The 25075-nt window shown below is 45.4% G+C and overlaps 1 protein-coding gene across 2 annotated transcripts in view; it reads right to left on the bottom strand.

Moving 5' to 3' along the window:
- Positions 1–25075, bottom strand: part of TONSL (tonsoku like, DNA repair protein) — a 239726-nt gene that overhangs the window by 196411 nt on the left and 18240 nt on the right. For both annotated transcript variants that reach the window (XM_069220998.1, XM_069220999.1), the window contains exon 2: positions 10797–10892. In XM_069220998.1, coding sequence (XP_069077099.1) covers positions 10797–10892 — 96 coding nt within the window. The remainder of the gene's footprint in view (positions 1–10796; positions 10893–25075) is intronic.

The following is a 25075-nucleotide window of genomic DNA, read 5'->3' as shown; positions in this document are numbered from 1 at the left end:
AGCCTTGAAAAAAGATATAAGTGTCTTCTTCAGATTAAGAGGTGCATTCCAGAGAATCTTTGACTCCTCTCAGTGTGTGTATTTTGGCTCAGTCAGCAGTAAAGCAAAACAGGCCTACATAAGGCAAAGAGAAAATGTAAACTTCCCAGAGGATTTTGGGAACCCGGGCTTGTTGCCAGACTCTGGGGTTTCCTGTAGTACAAAGAGTTTGAAATACTTTGTTCTACACACTGGCTACAAACACAATGTTCTGCTACGTTAAAAGAGATTTGTATAGTGCTGTATTGCCTCACAGCACCAGGCATCTTCACGCCTTTGTCTCATGGATTCCACTGCAGAGCGGAGTCTGTATCCTGTCCAAGCTGAAACACCAACGGGGTCTGGCCAGTCCATATTTCACATATGTCTGGATTTACTCTAGGTTTGTATGGCCTGATGGAGAGATTTACCATTTCAGGAATGTGTTGTTTGGGCACTGCCCAACTTAAAGATATATTATCAGGTAACGAAGACTATGATGCCTGTTAATGTCCACAATACCAGTTTACATTCGTCTAGCTGTGTGCTGCTGGGCCGGTGTTGCTTTAAGATGTTAACTGCTGTCTTGGACATATATAGTTTTATGAGCGTGGAGTAAGCGTGTGCTTAGTGAGGTCCAGCTGTACAGTGTCCCTGAAGAATGATGGATGTATGAGAGTTGTTCTGATGTTTTTTTTTGGAGGTTTCTAATGTTTACTGTTAAGATCTGTACTCTCGTGAGCTTGGTGACACCCAGCTTTGTACAATATCCGAGCTGTGTTGAACGTGTGCGCAGTAATATATCTAATGTGTGGATATGGATGAAGTCTGATGCTACATAGCAGAATGCAGTGTTGGGTGTACATCGACTTCCAAGTACCAGCTGCATGTAGACAGCTCTGCACAGAGTGCAGTTGTGTGTATTGTTTATTTTTCTGTTGCACTCTTAAGCGATAAAGAGTGTATGACTTATGTCAGACACGTGTTCAGAGTAAAGTGCGTGTCTAAAGTGTTGTACTGGGTGTCTTACTGTTGTTCACAGGAAGGGGTTCTATTGTAAGCATAGTGTTACTCATCTTCACGTTGCACGAGCACTGTGTTGGGTGCATGATGTGTTGCGCGTTTTCTGTTGGATGTACAATATAGTTACGGATATGGTTCTGCCCACTCTCCTCTCACTGCCCGGACAAGAGTCACGGTTCTCCCTGACACATTCCAACCTTGTGGCAGTTGCAGCAGCTCGATTTTGTTGTCTCTGTGGGAGTAGCACTCTTTCCTTCTATCCAGACCACAAGGGTTGATGACTCATTTACTGGTTGTTTTTTTATACTCCACCACCCCATCCCCAAATCTTCCAAAATGCCTGGAGACTCACATTACAATCTCCACCTCTCCATTCTACAACCCTTAACCAGCTTAGGATGTAAGGGAATGGTAGCTGGTCTTGGACAGGTCTATATGCCAAACATACAAGAGAAGGCTGATTTCAGGATCTGTCTCCGACCTCAGCCCTTTTGGGCTTTCTCAATGTGGAGTGCCCTGATGAAGAGAGATATTGAAGCTATGTATTGCTCAGCTGTTGGGAAAACCTGGGATGTGCAACACTTTAACCATGGTCCTTTTCCGTAGCAAATCATTTTCAGGTGAGTTACTTCAAAAAAATAACCTGAAGTAAAACAAGACTAAAACTCCCAGAATGTACATGGTTAAATGAAATCCCAGACCTGGAGCACATCCTGAGAAGTTACTTGTATCCCTCTTAGGCCAAAGCAGCACCATCACACAGACCATGCAGTAATCCACTTGCCACACCAACATCCCTCTGAAAAACCACAGATCATTAAAACATAAACAGACCAGTAACCCAACCCTGCAACTTCCCTTTCCCAGCAACACTCTGTTGGACCACCAGAATCAGCCATCCCCGAGTACCCCTCTCCCAACAAACACATCCTATTCCTTTAGTTCCAATAGACCCACCTCCAAACCTATTTCAGCTTGGTCTCTTCATCCAGACCCTGCTCGAGTAAAGCTCCACCTGGCCTTCAGACACATACCAAAATCAAAAAATCAGCAGGACACAATGGACACTCCTATGACGCAGGGATGCCCACATCCTTCAACTCTGGAAAATACAAATATGAATGCTCACCTTCTATCAGAAGTTATGTCTGACCCACTAAAGTGTGTCATCAACTCTACACATCTGAAATTAAAAGAAGAGCCCTAGTACCCTGGCTAATTACAGTTACATCTCCAACTTCCCCTTCTTAAGAAGATCCTGGAAAAGGAGGCAATCAGACTGTTCCAAGAGTAGATGGAAGTAACCCATTTGCTCTGCGACCACCAGCATGGGATCAGGGATGCAAGGGGCAGCCATAAGGAAGAGCTCCTAATGTCAACGAACAAATGCAAAAAAAAAAACTCCTACTCGACCTGTTTGTGGCCTGCGAGAAGGTTGACCACACAATATTATAGGATAGACTGAAAAACAGAAGCGCCTTATCATGGATCAAGTCTTTTCTCTTTATCCACAGTCAAAAAAAAAAACACAGGAAAGAAGAGCTGAAACTTCCACCCATCGAGTATTCTAATGTGATCTCAAGATCTCCTACCCCCCCCCTCTTGTTCATCTTTTACAGCTTCTCAAACAGTAACCATAAAATGTATGCAGATGACATGCAAATAAATATCGCTCACTCCACAAGTCAGTGCAGTAGCCTAAGAAATCAGTCTCCTGCACTCCCAAATTCAAAACTAATACGCACATTACTGAAAACCGGAGACCGGAAGGAACGAGCCAGAACCTTCAAATCCCACTTGTATTAGGGCAACCTTTTTTTATGAATTCATACAACACTTGGCTTTTAACAGCAAGCTGTGGAGGAGTGCAAGACTTTTTCATCTTGGGCAAAAGGACTTTGATGCAATATTGTAACAGACGCCCACCAGTCCAAAAAGCAACTGACCTATAGAAAAAACAACCAACTCGCCATGACGTAATGGGCATTAATCAGGTCCTTTTGCTGGCAAAAAAAATAAAAATATATATTATTTATCTATCTATCTCTATTCTCTCTCTCTCTCTCTCTCTCTCTCTCTCTCTCTCTCTCTCTCTCTCTCTCTCTCTCTCTCTCTCTCTCTCTCTCTCTCGTGATATGTAACCACATAGTATGGTCCTATATTGCTATTGAGAGGCTCTGGAACCATCATAAGCCACATTACAGAAGCTCTGCAAAGGCTGTCACTACGCTCTCATTTCAGGTACATATGGAAAATATTTCAAAAGTCTCTGCGACATGGGTTTTTCTACCCCTGCATTTTTAGCAGTAAAAGCACCCAAAAAAAAAATACTTTTTAACTAGGTATGTGTTTACCCCATGCTGATGAAATCAAATGTGGACTCATAACACAGTATTTTTAAGTGTGCTAGGCACAGATTCACACATTATTACAGTGCAAAGATGTTACTGAACAGTAAAGCAGAAATGACTTGAGAAAAACACATACTAACAAAGTGTGGTTACTGTGATTTTTGCCTACTGCACAGATTTAACTCCTTGTTATTTGGATCATATTGAAACGCTTTTGTTTATAAATAATGCGCATGAAAATACAGTCAGGAATATACCATACATGTGGGATCTGGTGTTTTTGCGGATTGATGCTCTTACCCACACTTCACAAGTAATAAATTACACATTACGTGCTGTTCATCTGAATATATGACAATATTTGAAAGACATGTACTACTGACCATACATTCGCGCAGTATTCCCTGCAGTACAAATTTCAAATCCACGTTACTACCATTAAACTGACTCACACATAACATGTTAAAATCACCTTACAGAGGAAAGCAAGCTGGGCCATACTCGCACGGCCCAAATAGTTAGCACAATGTACTCTACAAATGTAAATACATCCTTGTGTTCTGTTTCTTAATAAATACAACTGATAATAAGTTTTACAGAATAGCATCGCATAAACCACATTCGCAGATATGCAAAGAGGAATGAGTTATCTATTAGTGTCGGCAAGGAATGGCTGGGCAATTGAGCCACACTCAACAAAAAATTCCACCATTTTGAGTCCGTGATCCCGCCCACATTCTACAGTGGTAGTAAGCAACACGCTCCAAACCATGGTATCTTACTAGTTTAACAGAAGACATGAAAGTAATTAACATAACAAAGTTTTTTTTTAAAGTTCCAACTGTTAATAAGACAGTGGTTTAAAACAGCTTTTCCAACAAAATATCAATTGATATGTACACCAAATAAAAATAAACATAAGCAGGGCAGCATGGTTTACAACATATTAAGTCGACACCTTTAAATTCACCACCCCACGTTTTAAATGTCCCTAAAGGTAAGGACGTTTAAATTCTTCAGAATGCTCAGACAATCCAGAATGCCACCCAGATTTGAAGGTAAAACGTCTAAACACATTTTCTAAATTATCCGTCAATTCCATGGCCAAAAATGACACAAACGAAAAAAACATTCTCAAAACTCAGGGGGGAAAATGCTCACCATCTGTTGTAATTTGAATACCTTCTCAAAAAAAAAAAAAAAAATCAATAAAAAAAAATCTGAAAAAACGCAAACTAACTCAAAAATTCCAACTCAATTTTACACCACGCCCAAAGAAAACATTTTCAGAGTATAAAAACATTAAACGAAAGTGGCAAAACACATTATCAACGTGTGAAATCCAATGAAGGATTGATCAACAATAAATCCACAAACTATAGGACTCACTTATAAAGAGTATTTGTATGCCAAATTGTAACTTTTATTAAACCATTTTCTTAAGGTGGCGATTATATTGCTTCAGAAATGTAAAAACATTTTACATATTCAACTCAAAAAAATATTTGGATGTCAGTCTTCATCAACTAGTACTTACTCAACAATATCATTAGTAATATTCACTACAATGGAATTCGATTTAACCTAATTCATAACTATGTCACGTTTTACTTACAAAACAAAGATGAATAAGTTACTTACCTTCGGTAACGCCTTTTCTGGTGGATACATTAACTACCTGTGGATTCCTCACCTAAAGAATTTTCCCCCACGCGCCAGCTTCGACGGAAATTTTTCTTCTAGCTCTGCACGTCGACGATGACGTCACAATTGCCCGACTCCACGTGACGCTGTATGACGTCATCCAGGCAATAAGAAGCCCTAGTCAACATGCAGACGTCAGTTATCACCATTTTTTACAGCACTTTCATATGGAAACATATATACATAGTCAAATTCAACCATGTTTCCTTGAAATATATAAAATAGAGAAAGAAATACATATATACATGCCATCATTATATACATGATCTAATTATATACAAATATACAAGAAAACTTTGCTCATCCACCGATTTCGTGGTAAGACCAGCCAGGCAACGGGGAGGCGGGTGGGACCATGAGGAATCCACAGGTAGTTAATGTATCCACCAGAAAAGGCGTTACCGAAGGTAAGTAACTTATTCTTCTGATGGATACACCTACCTGTGAATTCCTCACCTAAAGAATAGAGTCCCAAAGCAGTACTACCTCCGGAGGTGGGTGCCTGAATGGTCAAACCAAGAAATCCTGCAGCACTTAGCGTGCAAAATGGCCATCCCTCCTGACCTCAGAGTCCAAACAATAATGTTTGACAAAAGTATGGAGGGATGCCCAAGTTGCCGCCTTGCAGATGTCAACGACAGGAACACCCCTAGCCAAGGCCGATGAAGCAGCCTTAGCTCTGGTGGAATGAGCTCGAAGCCCCACAGGTGGTTCTTTCTTTGCTAAGGAATAACAAAGTTTGATACAGAGAATGACCCACATGGACAGCGTTCCCTTGTGGACTGCTCTGCCTTTCCTCTTCCCCACGTATCCAACGAAGAGCTGATCGTCTTGCCTGAACTCCCTCGTCCTGTCGACAAAGAAGCTCAATGCTCTTCGTGGATCCAATCAGTGGAGCCTCTCTTCCTCCTTGGATGGATGAGGCGGAGGGTAAAAGGAAGAGAGAGTAATTGACTGCCCCAAGTGAAAGGGTGTAACAACCTTCGGGAGCAAAGCCGCCTTGGTTCTTAACACCACTTTGTCTCTAAAGAAGGAACGGTATGGAGACTCTACACTAAGAGCCTGAAGCTCACTCACTCTTCTGGCCGATGTTATGGCCACCAGAAATACAGTCTTTAAGACCAGCAAACGCAAAGAACAAGAGTGCATCGGCTCAAATTGCGATCCCATCAGAAATGTCAATACTAAATTAAGATCCCACTGTGGCATAACAAACGGAGTGGGTGGAAACCTATTAGTGAGACCCTTAATGAACCTCAAAACAAGTGGCGATTTAAACAAGGAGGGTTGGTCTGGGAGGCACAGAAAAGCCGACAGCGCTGATAAATAGCTCTTAACTGTGGCAACTGCACAACCCTTCTGTGCCAAGGAAAGAGCAAATAATAACATGTCAGACAAGTGAGCCTTTAAGGGATTAATTTGGTTCTCTCCACACCAACCTACAAATCTGGCCCACCTGCTTGCATAGATCGATTAGGTGGAGTGTCGCCTGGCCGATAAAATAACATCCACCACTTCCGGCGTGAGAGAAAAAGCACTCAGATTGCCCCGTTCAATCTCCAGGCATGAAGGTGCAGACTCTGGAGGTGGGGGTGTAGAATCTGCCCCTGCGACTGCAAGAGGAGGTCTACCCTGTAAGGGAGACGGAGCGGAGGGCACAGAGAGAGTTGGAGAAGGTCCGAATACCACACCCTTCTCGGCCAATCCGGGGCTATCAAGATGACCTGGGCCCGGTCTTGGCAGATCTTCCTCAGAACTCGAGGAATCAGGGGTATGGGAGGAAACGCGTAAAGCAACTGACCCTTCCAGGACATCTGAAACGCGTCCCCCAAAGCTCCCTGCACCAGATACTGGAGGCTGCAAAACAACGGGCACTGCGCGTTCTCCTGAGTAGCAAACAGATCTATCTGCGGACACCACCACATCTGGAAGATGTAAAACAACAGATCCGGATGAAGACGCCACACGTGGTCGACCGAGATGCGTCGACTGAGAACATCCGCATGTACATTCAGAACCTCCCCCAAATGATTTGCTACCAAGCATATCTTGTGGTCCTGAAGTCAGGACCAGAGTCGAAGAGCTTCTCTGCAGAGAACATACAACCCCACTCCTCCCTGCTTGTTTATATACCACATTGCAGTAGTGTTGTCTGTCAGGACCTGAACCAACAGACCGCGAAGGGAAGGGAGAAAGGCCTTGAGAGCCAGACGTACTGCCCGCAATTCCAAAAGATTGATGTGAAACCTCTGTTCCACTGGAGACCAAAGGCCTTTGATCTCCAGGCCCCCCAGATGAGCTCCCCACCCTAGAGTGGAAGCATCCGCTACAGCTGTGGCCACTGGCGGAGGCAGCGAGAACGGCCTTCCTTGCGACAGGTTGCCGACCGCAGCCCACCATTGAAGATCCACCGCAGTGTCTCTGGAGATCCTGATCGAATCCTCGAGATCTCCTTTGTGCTGAAACCACTGCCTGCGGACGCACCACTGAAGAGCCCTCATGTGCCAGCGAGCATGAGTGACCAGCAGTATGCAAGAAGCAAACAGACCGAGCAGACGAAGGACCTTGAGGACTGGAACTACCGCTCCATTTCGAAACATTGGAATCAACGCTTGAATGTCTTGAATGTCCTGAACCCGCTGGGGCGGAGGAAAGGCCTGATTCAATGTTGTGTCCAGTACTGCCCCTATGAACAGGAGGCGTTGAGAGGGCTCCAGGTGAGATTTGGGCACGTTGACTGAAAAACCCAGGTTGAACAACAACTGAGTTGTCGACTGCAGGTGACGCCGCACGAGCTCTGGAGACTTGGCTTTGATCAACCAATTGTCCAGATAGGGAAATACCGCTATCCCCCTTCTTCTGAGCTCTGCCGCAACCACCGCCATCACCTTTGTGAAGACTCGAGGTGCTGAAGTAAGATCAAACGGGAGGACTGCAAACTGATAATGCTGCGACCCCACTACAAACCGGAGATACTTCCTGTGCGATTTGAGGATTGGAATATGGAAGTACGCATCCTGCAAATCGACAGACACCATCCAATCTCCTTTGTTCAACGCCAAAAGAACCTGTGACAGGGTCAGCATCTTGAACTTTTCCTGTTTGAGGAACCAATTCAAAATCCTCAGGTCCAGGATTGGCCTTAATCGACCATCCTTTTTGGGGATCAGGAAGTACCTTGAATAACAGCCCTGACCCCTCTCCTGCTCCGGGACCAACTCCACTGCACCCTTTGACAAAAGGGATAACACCTCCTGTTGTAGTAACAGAAGATGGCCGTCCGAACAGAAGGATGGGCGGGGAGGGAAGGGAGGAGGGAATTCCCAAAAGGGAAGAGCATACCCCTTCTTCACGATGTCGATGACCCAGGAGTCTGATGTTATAAACTCCCACATGGGAAGAAATCAGGCAAGTCTCCCCCCTACCGGAGACACTAAGCAGGGAGTGGTGGAGGACTAAGGCTGATTTTCCTGATGCACCCCTCCTACGGAAGAGGAAGAGGCAGAGCGCTGCTGGGTGGCCCCTCTAGTTTGTACTCTACCCCTGCCTCTGAAGGATCTGTAAGGTAGGGATCCTGCAGATTACTGTGCTGCCTGGAGCCTGCCACAAAAGGAGGTGCCATGACCAAAACATCTACATTTTCTAAAAGATCTAAAGGTAGAGGAAGTGGCTGCTTGAAGTCCCAACTACCTCGCTGTGGCTCTGCTCTCTTTAAAGCGTTCAAGGGCAGAATCTGCTTTTGCCCCAAAGAGTTTTTCTCCGTCAAAAGGCAGGTCCAGGAGAGTAGTCTGCACATCCGGGGAGAAACCTGATGAACGCAGCCAAGCCTGTTGCCTCGTCACTATGGATGTACCCATAGCTCTTGCCACGGAGTCCGAGGTGTCCAACCCAGAGTGAATCACCTGGGTCGCCGCCGCCGCCGCCTGAGCATCCGTTAATAGATGCAACACCTCCTGTGGCAATCCAGGATGACCCTTAGCCTCCTCCATAAGGGCATGAATATAACGCCCCAAAATGCAAGTCCATTGGTCGACTTCAAGGCCATGCTGCACGAAGAAAAGGCCCTCTTTGCTGCCTGGTCCATTTTCTTAGACTCCCTGTCCGCAGGGGTCCCGGGGAACGAACCAGGAGCTGACCGGGAGGAGCACGATGCCTGAACAACCAAACTCTCCGGAGTTGGATGTTTGGAGAGAAGGTCCGGGTCACCTGGAGCCGCACGATAGAGTCTCGCTACCACTCTGTTGACAGCTGCTGAAGTCCAAAAGAGCCTCATTGAAGGGCAAGAGAGGCTCCGCCACCGCCGGATGCAGCACTTCAGTCAGAAGGTTTGTTTTCACCTCTGCAGCAGGAAGAGGAAGGTCCAAAAAATCTGCAGCCTTCCTTACTACTGCAGGTCTCCTGGGCGACGCCATAGGCATCGGTGCCGAAGCGGCTCCAGAAGGAAGAAAGGGCATAAAGGGTGTTGGCTTGTAAGGAGCCGGAGCACCCAAGTTAAAAGCCAAAGGGCCTGACGGACCCGCATGCCCTCCACCAGGTGCCATGGTGGAAAACATATTGAACATTGCATTTAAAAATGTAGCGGGATCCGTACCCGGCGCCGGGAAAGTCGGATAAGTCTGTGGAACCAGCGCCGGAATAGAGGCCGATGATGGAGCAGGCATCTCCTGCCCCGGAGAAGCCGCCGTCTCCTAATGAGGCTCGACTTCAAACACCGACAAAGGTGAAGTCGGAGAAGCCGGAGTCGTTGGAGGCAGAGGTGTGACGGTCGGGCTAACCTCCCACCTCAGTCGGCGCCAGCTGATGGAGATCTGGATCAGCCACTGCTCGATCGGCGTTGAGACTCGTGACGACGCCGAGAGTCCCCGTGGTGTCGATGAGTCTTCGAAGATTTCGAAGAAGACTCTCTGCGATGACACCTTTCCTTTCTTTTCTTGGAATGGGCCAGAAATAACTTTGCCTCTCTCTCCTTAAGTGCCTTAGGATTCATGCGTTGACACGATCCGCTTGACTCGACCTCATGGTCGGAACTAAGGCACAATAAACAATTTTCATGGGGGTCCGTGACCGACATCCGACCCCCACACTGGTTACAAGGTTTAAAGCCAGATTTTCTCGGCTGAGACATAGTAACACCGAAGTGCAACTGTAGTTCCCGGTTAGCCTCGAAGAAAAAACGTTACTCGAAGGCACAGAAAAAAGGGAACTGACGTCTGCACGTCGACGAGGGCTTCTTATTGCCTGGATGACGTCATACGGCGTCGCGTGGAGTCGGGCAATTGTGACGTCATCGTGCAGAGCTAGAAGAAAAATTTCCGTCGAAGCTGGCGAGTGGGGGAAAATTCTTTAGGTGAGGAATCCAAAGGTAGGTGTATCCACCAGAATAGTTTTTTTTGTTAAAGCTGCTTTGAATTTGCAAGATTTCGAGAACTGCACAGACACTGGATTTTTTCAATTCTAAATGTTTTAATAGGATTCATAACCCCATGCTTAGAGGAAATTCCCAAAAATAAACTCTAATTGAACACAGATGTCCAAAGGCCTAGTCATGGAACATTATTGATAAGTTGGTATTTCATTTCCCTTTTTCCCCATAATTAAGATGTCAGGGCCCCTGCCTTCAGAATTCACATAATAAAATGTGACATAATGATATACAAATGCGAAACATATGGAAAAACGAGAAGCAGAGACGTCACTCACCATTCTTGGCCAAGAGTTCCCCTAGCTGGTTGCACACAGTTGCCTCCTCCTGGAGGTTATGGGCCTTCTGAGCTTTGACTTTGGCTTTTTCCAACTCTGTCATGGGGAAGAGGAAAGAGGAGGAACAAATATATTAATCTAAGTAACTCCGCAATAATACCAGATCACAACATATGTCACAAGCAGACATAGCACCCAAGGAGACTTTGTACACTCAGTCTGCTGAACCTCCGTCTTTCACCCAGCTTGCCACCACTGAGAATGTCTTTGTCCCTTCTCCAATTCAACTCTTATGAGATTTAGCATTGTGAGTTCAGGCATTTTATTCACAAAGCATGGAGTTAGAATTGTAAATGGATCTATTTATAGGTGATAACATCTCCACACACACTTACTGATCTCTCAAAAGCACATGCAGATATGATATCTGGTGGTGATTATTTAGCATCACTGCAATATTATAAGAACAAGGGCATGTTTTAAACAGTGATAACATCAAAAAGGAGTTGTATGCTCTGAAAACTCAAAAAACAAAAACAGAAGTTTATGACTCATTCAGGATAATTTTATTTATATCTTACACAAACAGCCACAATATCCATTTTCCAAGGGTGTATGAATTACCATTGCCCTGAAATCAGCAAGTGCGGGTAACAGCCAATAAATTCACCTCTATGTAAGATCTAGAACACTCATAAGGTTCATTCTGAAAGGGATGAACCTGGCCTCAGTGCACTTCTAGGTAACTCAAAGAAGAATGACGCAAGACAAATGTAATACCATACTGGATCAGAGGGTGCTACAATGTGTTCAGTTCAGTCTTAGTGGAGTTGTCTATTAGCACAGTGAACAATTGCAACCGACTATAACCAAACTTGGGGCCAGACCAGAAATGAATTAAACATCTAGCCATCATTTTTGAGAACTTTGACCAGGCAGAGGTCCAGCATGGAGCTTTAAAATCTATCATTTAGTTATTTATATAACATCATAAAGCCTAACCGGGAATCTTTCAAAAGTGGTAAACCAGTGCCGGCCTGCGGAGAGTCAGGGGAGCCTCCACACCACTGCCACTATCAGACTAGCTACTGCTGCCGGCACAAACTGAAGACAAGACACCAGAGTACTGGAGAAAGTAAAAGATACAGGAATTAAAATCTGGCTCAGCAAGATTTAAGCGTGAACTAGAATAAGTGTTCTGCAAAGTGGAATGCTCTCTGTAAGAATTCATGGGCCTAATTTCAAAGATTATACCCCTGCAACCTAACAATACCTTAACTCGTCAAGCTCGTTTACTAACCCCACTGACCTTCTGTATGAGCTCACGCACCACTGCACCACTGATGATCCTGCCTAACTCCTGCCAGTGTAATGTATCACAAAGAATCTGGAATAAATGCATGGAATGGTTTACGGAGCACACAAGACTAATCCTCAATAACACTGAATTAATCACTAATCTAAGGTTCTGGAGCAGCATGATGTCCAGCGTAAAGCGCTTCAACGTCTCGTCAGAGGTAGTAAATGCTATATAAATGCAATTACAAAAACTTCATATTCTGGTGAGCAAAGAGAATAAAGGCAGTACGAAATAAGATCACAAGACATACCATCTCCTCCTCATTACCAAAACAATAAACTATACCAATTGTCGAAATAACATCTCTTTCTCATTACCAAAACTATACCACCTCTAGAACTAAAAACAAAAATGCCCCCAAAAGGAAAATTAAATCTAAAACAGTCTTAAAACTTACAATTTTTTTTTTTTAAATACATAACTCTGTGCCTGATTTAGAGTTTGGCGGATAGGTTACTCACAAGCGTGAAGGATATCCCGTCCGCCATAGTACGATCTCCATGGGCTATAATGGGATCGTAACACGGCAAACGGGATATCAGTCACATTTGTGACAGAGTAACCCCCTCCACCAAACTCTAAATCAGGCCCACAGTCTTTAAACTTTCCAGGTGATACTGATTTGCAAACACTGGCTCCAGAACCACGACCGATCCCAAATTCCAGCACTGCCCATTTGACAACAGTATTTAGTGGTGGATCCACCACCCGCAAGGCCCTTGAATCACGAAGGCCAACATAAGGGTGACAGCATCAATGCATTCCACTCACCTGACCTACAAATGCCAGGGATAATAATCTCCTTACCAGTTCCGGTTTTGTGGAGTCTTGTGTCTTTTGAGCAATTACTGTGAACCTTAACCTGGAATTTGTCAAAAGTAGAATGTTTAACCACCAGTCATAAAACTGGTGATGGGATCATTCTATTTTATTTATCCTAACCTTCATACTCTCCGCTAACTCGCGCTCCTCGGATGGTGCTTTGTTGTCTGGTATCTTATGTATCCTAGTGAAACGTCCCAAGGCCCAGGCTGGCTTTACAGTGGTGCAGCAACACCTGGCACTGAATTGGGGGGCAGGGGGCACAGTGCGTTGGGGGGATGCGGTTTTTAGAAATGACTGTTGGTTTAAAATCATGTGAACTTTCTTGTGGGTCCGATTGTTTTCGGCAACAATAAAAATGTTAAGATAACTCTGGTGATTAATGTTTCTACTGGTGAGAGATAAAATTTTGTCTAGTGGTAGTTCCGACTCACCATAAAATAGCGTGGAGGGTTAATGTGCCTGCTGCAAAGAACGTATACCATGCGAATCACAGAACTGAGGGTGAGTAAACTATGAGTAACGCAATCAAAAAAATTAAATGTATGTCAGAGTGAGGCTATGGAGCGATAAGGTGCACTGTTGAAGGATGGTACTGAGGAAATCCATGGAGAAGGAGGTCATGGTGGGTTACGGCGGTGCAAAAAAAAAAAAAAAAGACTGTTGCACCAGGAACCACCAGCGCTAAAGCCTACACTGCACACAGCACCTCACTTGTTGCAGTCTTTCTTCTAGGCAGGGCAACATTTATGTGAAGCCAAACATGACTACAATCTACATCTGTAAGAAACTTCCTGTTTCTTTTTATGATAAGATTTGGCTAACACCTTGCCGCTCAAGGGTAACCACATACTCTCCTACCTAGATCTGTTTGACTCTTTAGCTGACTGCTTCAAACTCTCGAAACTGCTCGCTATATTAGCTGTGTTCTCTAAAAACACGTCATGTCATGTATATTTGTAAAGTGCACTATTACTGGCAAGGGTATTATGGCGCTGAGCAGATGTCAGGTCTTCAGCTCCTTGTGGAATTCTAGAAGAGGCGAGGAGGCTCTACCCTCAGGAGGGAGGTCGTTCCATGATCTAGGGACAATATACGAGAAGCCCCAGCCTCTGGACCTGGTTCTGTGTATGCATGGAATGTGTGCGTGGAAGAATTTGGTGGAGCGGAAGTGTCTGGGTGGTTGATAGAAGATGTGACTGTTCAGGTAGGAGGGGCCTAAGTCATGTGGTGCCTTGAACACGTGAGTGAGGAGTTTGAAGTGTGTGTGTGTGTGGGGGAGGGAGAGGGGGTACTGGGAGCCATTGGAGTTTCCTGAGGTGTGGTGTGATGTGAGAACAGTGTGGGAGGTTGAGGATGAGCACGGACGGCTTTACGGAGGTGCGGTCGCACCAAGTGCTGACCTCAGAGGGGTGTTGTGTTTAGCAATAACTTATGAAACTTGCAATTTAAAAGCACCAGCTGAAAAGTTCCTTGTGCGTCCAGCCTTCAGGAAGCAATGAAAATGTCAAGATCCTTCTCGTGGTTAATGTTCCTGCTAGGGAGAGAGATGGGAGTTTTGTCTAGGGGCAGCTTTAACTCGCCATAAAGTAGCGTAGAAGGTTAATGTGCGTGCTGCAAAGAACAGAACTATATTTTATGTGGATCGCTGATTGGATTAGTAAAGCGAGCTTTTACAAGCTCTTTAAAACAAATATGTGAAAGGGGGGCTATGGAGATATGAGGGGCACATTTGCCGGGTGGTAGTGAGGAAATCTGAGGAGGTGGTCATGGGGTGGGGAGTGCCAAAAAAGACTGTCGCACAGGGCGCCACTAGCGCTAAAGCCAGCTCTGAGGATAAGCCTGATGGTCGAGTTCTGGATGGTGTGTAATCTTCTGGTGAGTTTTTTTTGTGATCTCTGTAAGAGGGTGTTTCTGTAACCCAGCTTGCTGGTGACGAGGATGTAAGTGATGTTTTCTGGTGGTGGTGGGAGCCATCTGGAGATCTTGACTGTGTGCTCATGCCCAGCTTGTGGGTGATGATGATCCAGAGGTTCTTGGCATGGGTGCTTGATGTAGGTGTGTGCCCTAGATCTTTTTATATCGAATTTTGTTCCCAATTGGTCTCTAATTGCTCTATAAACAATTCAAATTAATACTTCGCAGCTAGAACAAGTAGGGAGACAAAATGCATGTCAACAGTTTGACCTATGTGTTATTCCCAGAGAAACGATTCTGTTCCCTAACAATCAGACTTGAAGTATATCTCAGCACAGTCTCATGGCATTTATCAAGTTTTTCAACCTCTGGGGCTCACCCACGTGTAACTGCTCAAAGATCCCATGCCCAATCACCCTCAATACATACTCTAGGAGACACCTCAGCATGTGTCCTTTGAATTGGATTTGAAGTCACCAGCTGCCCCCAAATAGATGAAGCTCTAAACTACTTCACCCACTAAATAGGTTAAGTTTGGCAAAGAAAGGTTAAGCTTAAAAAATTATTTGTTCAACACTCCTACAACAGAGAACACTTGAAAGCATCCTCAACTTTCCTAGATGGTCAAATCTACATCAAACTATCCCAAGAAACAAAAAGGAATGCATCCATATGCTTCCAAAGCATGTTGCTACGCCTCCAAAACAACAGCCTTTAGATCAGTGGCCTCACTTAATGAATGAAAACCTTTACGCCTGACCTCTGCATCAGCTTCAACATACATGCTGACATCTAGAGGTTTGACTTCTGCATTTAAGGTCAAGTCTGCATAGGCCAGACTCATGGCTTCAGCATAGCTATCCTGATATGCAAGCATGCATTTTCCCAACCTTGCCTATGCGAGACAGCAGGCCTAGATCCCTGACCTCCACACTATCGAACATAACGTTGTGTCAGCTTTGCCCTGGCCACAATATTAAAGTGATGAAACCTTTTCAAGAACTAATGTGCCCCGACCTGCTTCCAAGATACTTCACGCTCCTGGTTGCTCCAAAATATTGGAAAGCCCAAATTACGCCCTTATACTTGGTGAGCGACAGATGAAAGCAGACTGCATGAAGTCTTAACCTTGGCACCGCATGGGTACAGTTTGTCTCACCAGTCATAAAATATTTAGGTTAGGACATGGAACTGAGGAGAAAATGAAAACCACGCCAACTGCAGCCAGAAGCAGCCATTTAAAGCTGATAATTGATTGTCAGTCCAAATCATGACAGTCTAGAACCAAAAAGTCATAGTCCAATATTGGAAGAGGGAAGACACTCAAGGCAGTGGGAAATAATAGTAAGACATAAAGCAATGGTTATCCTAAAACCCTGGCATGAATCCAGCCCTCCTGAACCTATGCGTGACTCATCTGACTTGAACATTTACAGTTAAACAACACTAATCCTTATACCTCAGGGGTGTGGAATTTATTAAATTATCTACTTGTCCAGGGGACAGGTTGCTTTTCAAATCTACTTGTCCTGTAAAAAGATCTACTTGTCCCTTTTGGTGCCATGTAGTGTGGCGACAAATTATGGCAGCAATCTCATTATGTAAGAGCTCTGATAATAGCCTCTCTGATTATGCCAGGGCTACTACCATAGTAGGGCTTGAATACTTGCAGTTTCAATCCCTACTGTAGCAATTTCCTTATTTTGCCACCTTTCTGCAGATCTGCATACTGGGGCTGGAGGAAGCAGTAAGCAATAGTTCCAGGGCTGGAATGCCTTTGAGTCTGCAAACCTACTAACCTGCATGTTTTAAAGATTTTCACCAGCTTCTCTCTAATATTTTCCCATAATAAGAAAGGTTGGACATTTACTCCTGACAATGGCAGAATTAGAACTTCTTCCAGGGTTGGGAAGAAAGTGGCTGGAGGGAAAATGAACTTGCAAATGCTCAATAGATTTTCACATGAGCACATCTACACATCGTATTTACCCATGCTAAAATACAGTTCACAAATATTTTATAGGGGTACGGCATATACCATGGGTGTACTTTTGTGACTTTTTTCTAAGAATTTGGGGCCACATGTAGGTAGGTTCAGATTTGCGACCCGCAAATTGCGAGTCAGAGCGACTCGCAATTTGCGAGTCGCAAATCCGAATGTAGGATGGTGTCCCCGACACCATCTGTGATTTGCAAGGGCTTCGCAAATGCCCACCTCATGAATAATCATAAGGTGTGTCGCAATTTGCGACCCCTTTGCGAATGGCGGCCCTCACAGGGATGGTGGCCTGCTGGAGACAGCAGACCACCGTGTCTCTGACTGCTTTTCAATAAAGCAGTTTTTTTTTTTGTTGTAATGCAGCCCGTTTTCCTTAAAGGAAAACGAGATGCATTACAAAAACGAAAAATGAAACGTTTTAGTTTCATTTTTTCAGAGCAGGCAGTGGTACGCAGGACCACTGCCTGCCCTGAATTTTTTTTTACAGTGACATTCACAATGGGGAAGGGGTCCTATGGGGACCCCTTCCCTTTTGCGAAAGTGTTAGCACCCAATTGAAATGGGTGCAAACTGCGATTGGTTTGCGCCCGCGTTCGCGGTCACAAAACAATCTTACATTGCACTGCGAGTCGCAATTAGGAAGGGAACACCCCTTCCTAATTCCGAGTCGCACACCCGTTTTGCGATTCAGTAACCAGGTTACCGAATCGCAAAACTGGGTTTGTGCATCGCAATGTGCTTTTTGCACGTCGCAAACAGCGAAAGTCGCTGTTTGCGACATGCAAAAAGCTACCTACATGTGGTTCTTGGTCCCTAATTAGGTCTGGTGTTAACAAAGACATTTTGTTTTTATTAAACTTCTATTTCTCTCTCTTTCGGCTGGCTTTACTGTGAGTGATCGCATTCTGCTCTTCCACAAGGAGCATTTTGGCACACAAAGTAGTTTTGTTCAGTGTCAGGAACTACAGTGGCAATCAGTGACGTAACGAAACTGGAGGGTGCCCCTTTGCAAAGAACATGGAGGAGCCCCCTCTCCAGACTCACTCAGGGCAGGGGCTGTGCTGAAGGGACCCCCTGGAGGGCGGCTGCGGGGCCTTTGTTATGCCACTGGTGGCAACGTGTGCTTTTAGAGTTCAAAAACTTTTTTTTTTTTTTTGCCAGCGTTTGTTACAATGTTGAGGGCCTGGTAGCTCCCACAACAATAAAAAGTGTTACAAATGCCATGTCAAAACAAGACACGCATTGATGAAACTAAAAGACTTATAAAAATATGTCAGATCAGTTGGCTTGGTCAGTGTTTGTTTATTTTCATGCTTCCCAAAATCGTGTTGAAAATGGTTACACTGATTTTCCATTCAAAATATTTTTGGGAAATACTAGCATGCATCAACATATTTTACTAAATGACACTTCATTTGCATCTAATCAGAGAGCATTCTGGGAGCATTATACTTAGCCTCATAGCCTAAACTTTTCAAACATGTGTATACACGTTTTTTTTTTTTTGTACTGGAACCAACGTCAGTAGTGAAGTGTGACCTTAAAACATTTATTTACAGCACTCACCCTAATAATGAAGGCTTTCAAATAATGAACCATAAATACAAGTTCGAACAGCATAATCTTTTGGAAACACATTACCTCAACTGCAGAGAGTTCCACTCTCTGTAAACATGCAGCCAAAGGGCCTACTTGTCCCAAGGACAAAGTAAACATAAAAACTTGTTGCCCTTGACCCCAAACAAGATGTCCCGGGGGCGATAGGAATTCCTGTACCTACTAATGGACAGGAAGAACTATTCTACACCTTTTTAGGTCGAGCGTAAGACCTCTTTAAGTATACTTCTTCTGTGGTCTTCCAGCTATTTCATTTGATAGTGCCAGTGTCATTTAAAAATCCTTACTTGCTAGTGGTCAGTCATTTTTTAAAGAAATCTTTTTATTGGTTTATCAAACAACAAACAGGAGCAATTGCAGACTTAAAAAAAATGTCCTGGGTAGGGAGTAGAGTTACATCCATCAGGGTACTCCTCAGGTCACAGAAACATGCATAAGTATCTTACTGCTCATACTGCAGTCTCATGGGGGCAGTACCTCGAGCTGGTCCAGCCCTGGAGGGTCAGGCAATTTTTATAGGGTAGGCTATTGTTCGTGTGATATGTAACGGTGTGAGGAAAAATAGCCGCAATTAATTAGTCATGTAGTGCTTCTGGGTATAGTTCATAATATAGTTGGTCCATGCTTGTGAGATACATGACATTGTAACGCTGATGTGTAATAGTACGTAGGTAAAGTAACCCCTATCATGGCGGGTGTCATCCTTAGCTTGCCATTTCGCAACACGCATGTCTCAGCTTTCACTGTTCGTACGTAGTTGGCATTTATCCCGCAGTGAGCTTCAAACGCTTGCCTCAGTTTTTACCAATCTCATGACCGTGTGAGATCATTTAGTAGTGTCCAGCGGTGTAGGTTCCTTCCAATGCATGGCTATTTGACTTGTGAACAAAACAAACGGCAAATCAATGAATCTATGGAGATATTTGTCCTTTTTGGCCCTGGTTCGTGCTCCCACAAAGCAAGATTCAGGAGTAGTGGGTCAGGGGGTGTTCCGTGATCTCTGCATCTGGGTGGTAATTAGGTGCCACGCATTCAACAGTGGGGGATACTCCAAGACCATGTGGTAAAATCCAGCCACTGCTAACCAGCATCTTGGGCACTGAGGTGTTGAATTGGGAACATGTGGTTGATACTGTGAAGGGATAAGTAGGACTGACAAGTGTAGTTAAACTGTGTGAATCTGAATCAGGGGTTACGTGACACAGTGTTCCTGTGCATGTTTTTAAGTTTAGTTGGTGTGGAAGGACAGCATTCCACTTAGCAAGTGCTCCCTCCATGAGTGCACCTGTGTTTGTAATCAGTGCCGCGTACAGTAGTGATAGAGTTCTTTTCTGGCCCACGTCTGAGAGCAATGTGTGCAGAACAGGCGATTGTGGTGGTTCCGCATCTCTGGCCCCCCATGTGCTGTGCAGTAATCGATGGATAGCATAATAAGTTAGGAAGTGACCCGGCCCCAAGGAGGTAAGCTCCATGATGTTCGCATAGGACATGATAGTTCCGTCATTGAAGAGATCCACTAGTGTTGTGATCCCCCCTTTGGTCCAAGGGGCTATGTCATGTTGTGCGGTTAGGCCCACCTGGCATCTGAGGTATGGGAATCAGGGGTGAAATATGGAGGTACGCGAGATGTGCCCTGCACAAATCGAGCCAAGCACTTTGAGCAATCTACATCAGGTTAGTCCTACCACGTAGTTGGCGTGTACAATCAGTTAGCCACACATACGTGGGAATGCCACTCAGTCTTGCTCGCACAATCTTTTGTTCTGCGCTAGGGGATTCAATAAGTCATCGCAACGGCCACTGCAGTTGTGCTGAGGCATAATGAAGTTTGAAATCTGGGGCACCCAGTCCCCCCTCCGTGAGTAGGCTTTGGATGGTGGTTAACGCCACTCGCCGTCTGCCCTCTCCCCATATTAATTCTACTAATAGGCCATTCAATTCTCTAAGATACCACCATGGGAGCAATACAGGAAGGGCTGAAAAAAATATAGCAATCTAGGCAATATTAGCATCTTAGCTATCACCACCTTTCCTAGTGGTGAGAGTGGTAAGGAGCTCCAAAAGGAGAGAGAGCCATGAATCAAGTGAAGTGCATGGCCCATGTTGCTGTCTTTAAGAGCCTCTGTAGTGTGGTATACTTGCATGCTTAGGAATTTGATGGACTCATGACATCAGGGCAGACGATGCTACAGGCATGTATTTCTAAGGTGTGAGGGAATCGGAACCAGAGGGAATAAACAGGACTTGGACCAATTCACCCTTAGGCCTGAAAGCCCCCAATGGTGTCCAGTAGGTTCATTACACTCGGTAAGGAAGTATGTACATCTTTAAGATATATCAATGGGTCGTCCGCATAGAGCGAAATAGCATGGTAAGTGTCCCTTCTCAAGTCCCCCATTCCCTTGCTCGTATGCACAAGTGACAGGCTAGGGGTTCCATGACCAGGGCGAATAACAGTGGCGAGAGTGGGTAAACCTGCCTGGTGCCTCTGGAAATCGGGAAGTTGCCAGATATGATTTGCCTTGTTTTCACCCATTTCTGGAACTTGTGGCCAAAGCCCATATGTTGCACGGCCGTGAATAAGAACTCCCAACTAAGGTTATTGAATGCTTTCACGATGTTCGTCTCAGGAGGGGTTTCATGTATTATACGCAAGAAGCGCCTATTGTTAAGAAAAGTACTACGGCCGGGTATGAACCCAGCTTGGTCTTCATGTACCAGTGTCTTGACAGGGGAAGGAGTCTGTCTGCTGGTATTTTACCCAGTATTATACAGTCCAGATTAAGCAGAGATAAAGGTCGATATGACCTACGTCTGTGTGGTCCCATCCCTGTTTAGGTAAGACTACAATCAGCACCTCACGTTGTGAGGCCGGTAGTTCATCCCGTGTCCATGCCTCTTGAAAAACTTCCAACAGTGGTTCAGCAAGATGTGGGGAGTACATTGCGTGGTATTCTATCGGCAGGCCGTCTGTACCCAGAAATTTATTTTGCACTTTTTGGGCTACAGCTGCGCGTAGTTCCTAGATTCGAATAGGTTCCTCTAGGGCAGCTGTCTGTGCAGGTAAAAGTCAGGACACAGGGGTGTCAGTCAGAAACGTCTAGTTGCATATGGGTGGGAAGAAGGGGTGCTCGTTATAGAGTGTGATAGTTATCACGGAAAGCGTCATTAATGACAGACTGTGTGATGGCCATTGTGCCATCATGTAATTTGATGGCTCCTATGATTGTGTTTTGATGTTCAGCGTGCGCGAGCAATGATAGTAAGTCATGCTTACGGAGGCGTATTTCAACCTCACTATGTAGTTTGTGGAGTTCACGAAGACGAGCCGAATCGGTCCGTCGGCTCGCAATCACTTTCTCCAGCGGGCGCATCTGGCATTCCAGTGCCACCACTTCTTTATGTAGTGGGTATCTGACCCCCCCCCCCGCACCTTCCCAACTTGTGGAGAGGCAGTGACCCCCCTCACCACCACTTTATCAGCATCCCATTCTGTAGCACAGAGACTAGTTGAGTATTTGTTATGCTCTAGGTAGTGCGCAATGCAGGTAGATAGCTCTACCCTAGAGCGGTGTTCCCCAGTATAGTGCGAGCAGTAGCAGACAATGGTCAGATAATGTAGGAGCAAGGTATTCTACTTGCATTACCTTTTGTCCCACAGTGGCAGTACCAAACAACAAATCTATTGTGGTGTGGATGTCATGTACTGGGGAGTAAAAAGAATATTCATTCTCTGATGGGTGCTTAAGGCACCATAAATCATAGAGCCCTCTGCCCTTAATCCATGCTTCCAGCTCCTGCTCGCCGCTCCCCATAGCAGGAGAAGCGAGCAATCAAGACTTACGTCTGACAGTCATTTAAAATTGCCACCCCACAACCACGGGGTCAGAGGGTCGCGAAAAAGCGCAGATGTAAGTGTACTAGAGAAATCCCCTTGTGTGTAATTTGGAGCACAGACACACACAATCGCCAGAGGTGACCCGGCCAAGAGCTCTTCCACAATAATATATCGGCTTCGTGTGTCTGCTCTGTGTGTGTGGATCGTGTGAGGCACACTAGGTGCTTCCCATATCAATACACCCGGCAAACACCGAGGAGGACATGCCGTATATTTGCCCACGCCATTTAGATTTAAGTTTGCAGAGTTTCCTATCTAGAAGATGAGTTTCCTGTAATATGGCAATTTGCACCCGGTGTCATCTGTGATAGGTGTATATTCGATATCTTTTAGCTGGTGTAGCCATGCCTTGAACATTCCCTATGACCATGGTGTAACTTGACATGTCATCAGTAGCGTGGTCCCCTATCGTGATACCATTCGGATTGAGGTGTAGAACATGAGCCATCCGCCATAGTTAGCTGGCCCCTTGTAGTGCTCTTATCTTGCGTGGGTATGAAGTAGGTCATCCCACTGTGCCCAGACCCTGCCCTCGTCTGCGACCCTCCCTCCCTCCTCTGTGAAAGTAAAATAGTCTGAACTTACCAATTAACAATCAACAATAACCACTCAGGCTGTTGGTCAATGCCTATACCGCCACAATACACCGTATTAGAGCACATACTTATCAAACTGTGTTCAGAGGCAAAACTTGTCAAAGTGGATAACATAGTTTGTGGCATAAAGTTCAAGCAAAAGCCGTGGCCCTAGTGACTGCGTTTCCATCCGGCTTTGGATTAGTGAGGAAGAGCAATGGATCCTGCATGAGAGCTAGGGGAGGACCCTTTGCAGTCCGCAGGTGTAGATCTTCTGGCTCCTCCTCTCCACTTACCCATTTACTACAAGGATACTCTCCCCTGCATAATGCCCCAGATGTGTGGTGTGGCGTCACAGTTGATATGACGGGTAGTGGTCACAGTTCATCTGTAGTGTGAGGAGTAACAACCGGGCCTTTAGTCATGCTCGATAAGGTGCAACGGGAGCTCCCTGTATCTGAGCCCGAGTTAGAACACAGTGTCTCTCCCTGAGTACTGCAAAGGCATTTGCTGCATATTGCATAGTCTCTTCTAGGGCGATTGCCCTTTCCTTCGCTGCTTGAGTTTCAGTGGGCCCGAGTCACGTTCCATTCCGCCTTTGGCAGCGTGTAGTAGGTAATAACCATTCACCTGCATCGTTGTCCCCTTGCAACTTTGGAGCAAGACACGCATCCTTAGGGGTGGAAAAGATGAGAATCTTCTCCCCGTCAATCACCCAAAGCCTGGCAGGGAAAAAGCAATGCATATTTGATGTTCAGTTCCCTGAGACGCGGTTTGTCTCTCATATGAAAGCCCCACTGTTGTTGCACCTCTGCAATGAAGTCTGGATAAGCTGCGACAGCAGAGTTCTCAAAATGTAATGGGTCTCATAATCGGAAGCATTGTAGGATCAAGTCACAGTAATTTACGAAGCGGGCAATTAGTGGGCGAGGTGGTAAGCCAGACGGAGGCACCCTGCCAGGGATCCTGGGTGCTCATTCAATCGAGAACCAACCAGAGTTCTGCTCATTGTCCTTCTGCTTTTTCAGGAAAGCCCAGGAAGCAGACATTATTCCTGTGGGAGAGCTCTTCTGCATCCTCCATTCTGCGGTGTAAGGTTGCCACTTTCGTATTAAGCTGTTTCATCTGGGTCTGCAATTCTTCGATGGTGGGACTCATGACGCCTAGGGAGGTCTCAGTTTCCTTCACTCTATCTGCTAGTTTGTAACGGTCAGCGCGGAGGAGGCCTACACCTTGAGAAACTAAATCAATGCTGTGGTTCCAGAGAGCTTTTGGTCTCCTGAATGGCTTGTAGTATTCTCTCGAACTCGGAGGCGTGTGCGAAGAGTGTGGATTCCACCTCTTTCAAATGTTGGCACAGCATCCACCGGGGGTAGCAGAGAGTGAAGTTGATTTGAGCCATCTTGTGGTGGAGGTTTGGAGAGTCTAGGTTTCACCATCATGTTACGGCGCATTCGGCACCCCACCCGGAGGGGCACTAGTTACTGCTATGTGCGGTGAGGTTGACTTAGGTGTTGCTGCTAGAGGGTCAAGCATATCAAAAATCTAGATCCATATCGCGAGCTCTCTGTATGCAATTTTTGGGTGCCCTGTTGAATATGGCACCTCCAGTTAGAGTGTCTCGTAGGCTCGGTCAGTCAGCGCCCTCAATGTCTACGGCACGATTCTCGTTGCACAGTCGGTGTGCTTTCCAGTCCCACCAAAATTCTCACTGGTAGTGGTGGTTCACATCTCCATTTGAGTACACTGATATCTGTTAACGTGCTGGCATTCCAGTCGCATGCTCTTGAGGGTTTTGTGCCTCCAGTGTCCCACTAGGATCTCAGTTCTCAGCCATCAAATGCAGGTTATTGTCAGTCAGGGGGCGCATGTTGAACCATACAGATCCTGTAATATGACTCGCTGCGCATCTAGTGATAAAACATGTAGTTTCAGGATACCATTGGAGGTAGGTAGTTCTTTTACTGCTCTCAAGGGAGGAGGGGACCAGGCATGAGTCAATCGATCTGGGTCAAAATACCTCTAATGCACACCAGGTGTACCCATGCTATTAGTCCTCGTCCATCAGCGCAGTGTCACCCACCATTGTTA

Source organism: Pleurodeles waltl, chromosome 2_2 (assembly GCF_031143425.1).
Source record: "Pleurodeles waltl isolate 20211129_DDA chromosome 2_2, aPleWal1.hap1.20221129, whole genome shotgun sequence".
In the NCBI taxonomy this organism is placed as follows: domain Eukaryota; kingdom Metazoa; phylum Chordata; class Amphibia; order Caudata; family Salamandridae; genus Pleurodeles; species Pleurodeles waltl.
Note: the sequence above shows the minus strand (reverse complement) of the source record. Positions and strands in the feature narration are given on the sequence as shown.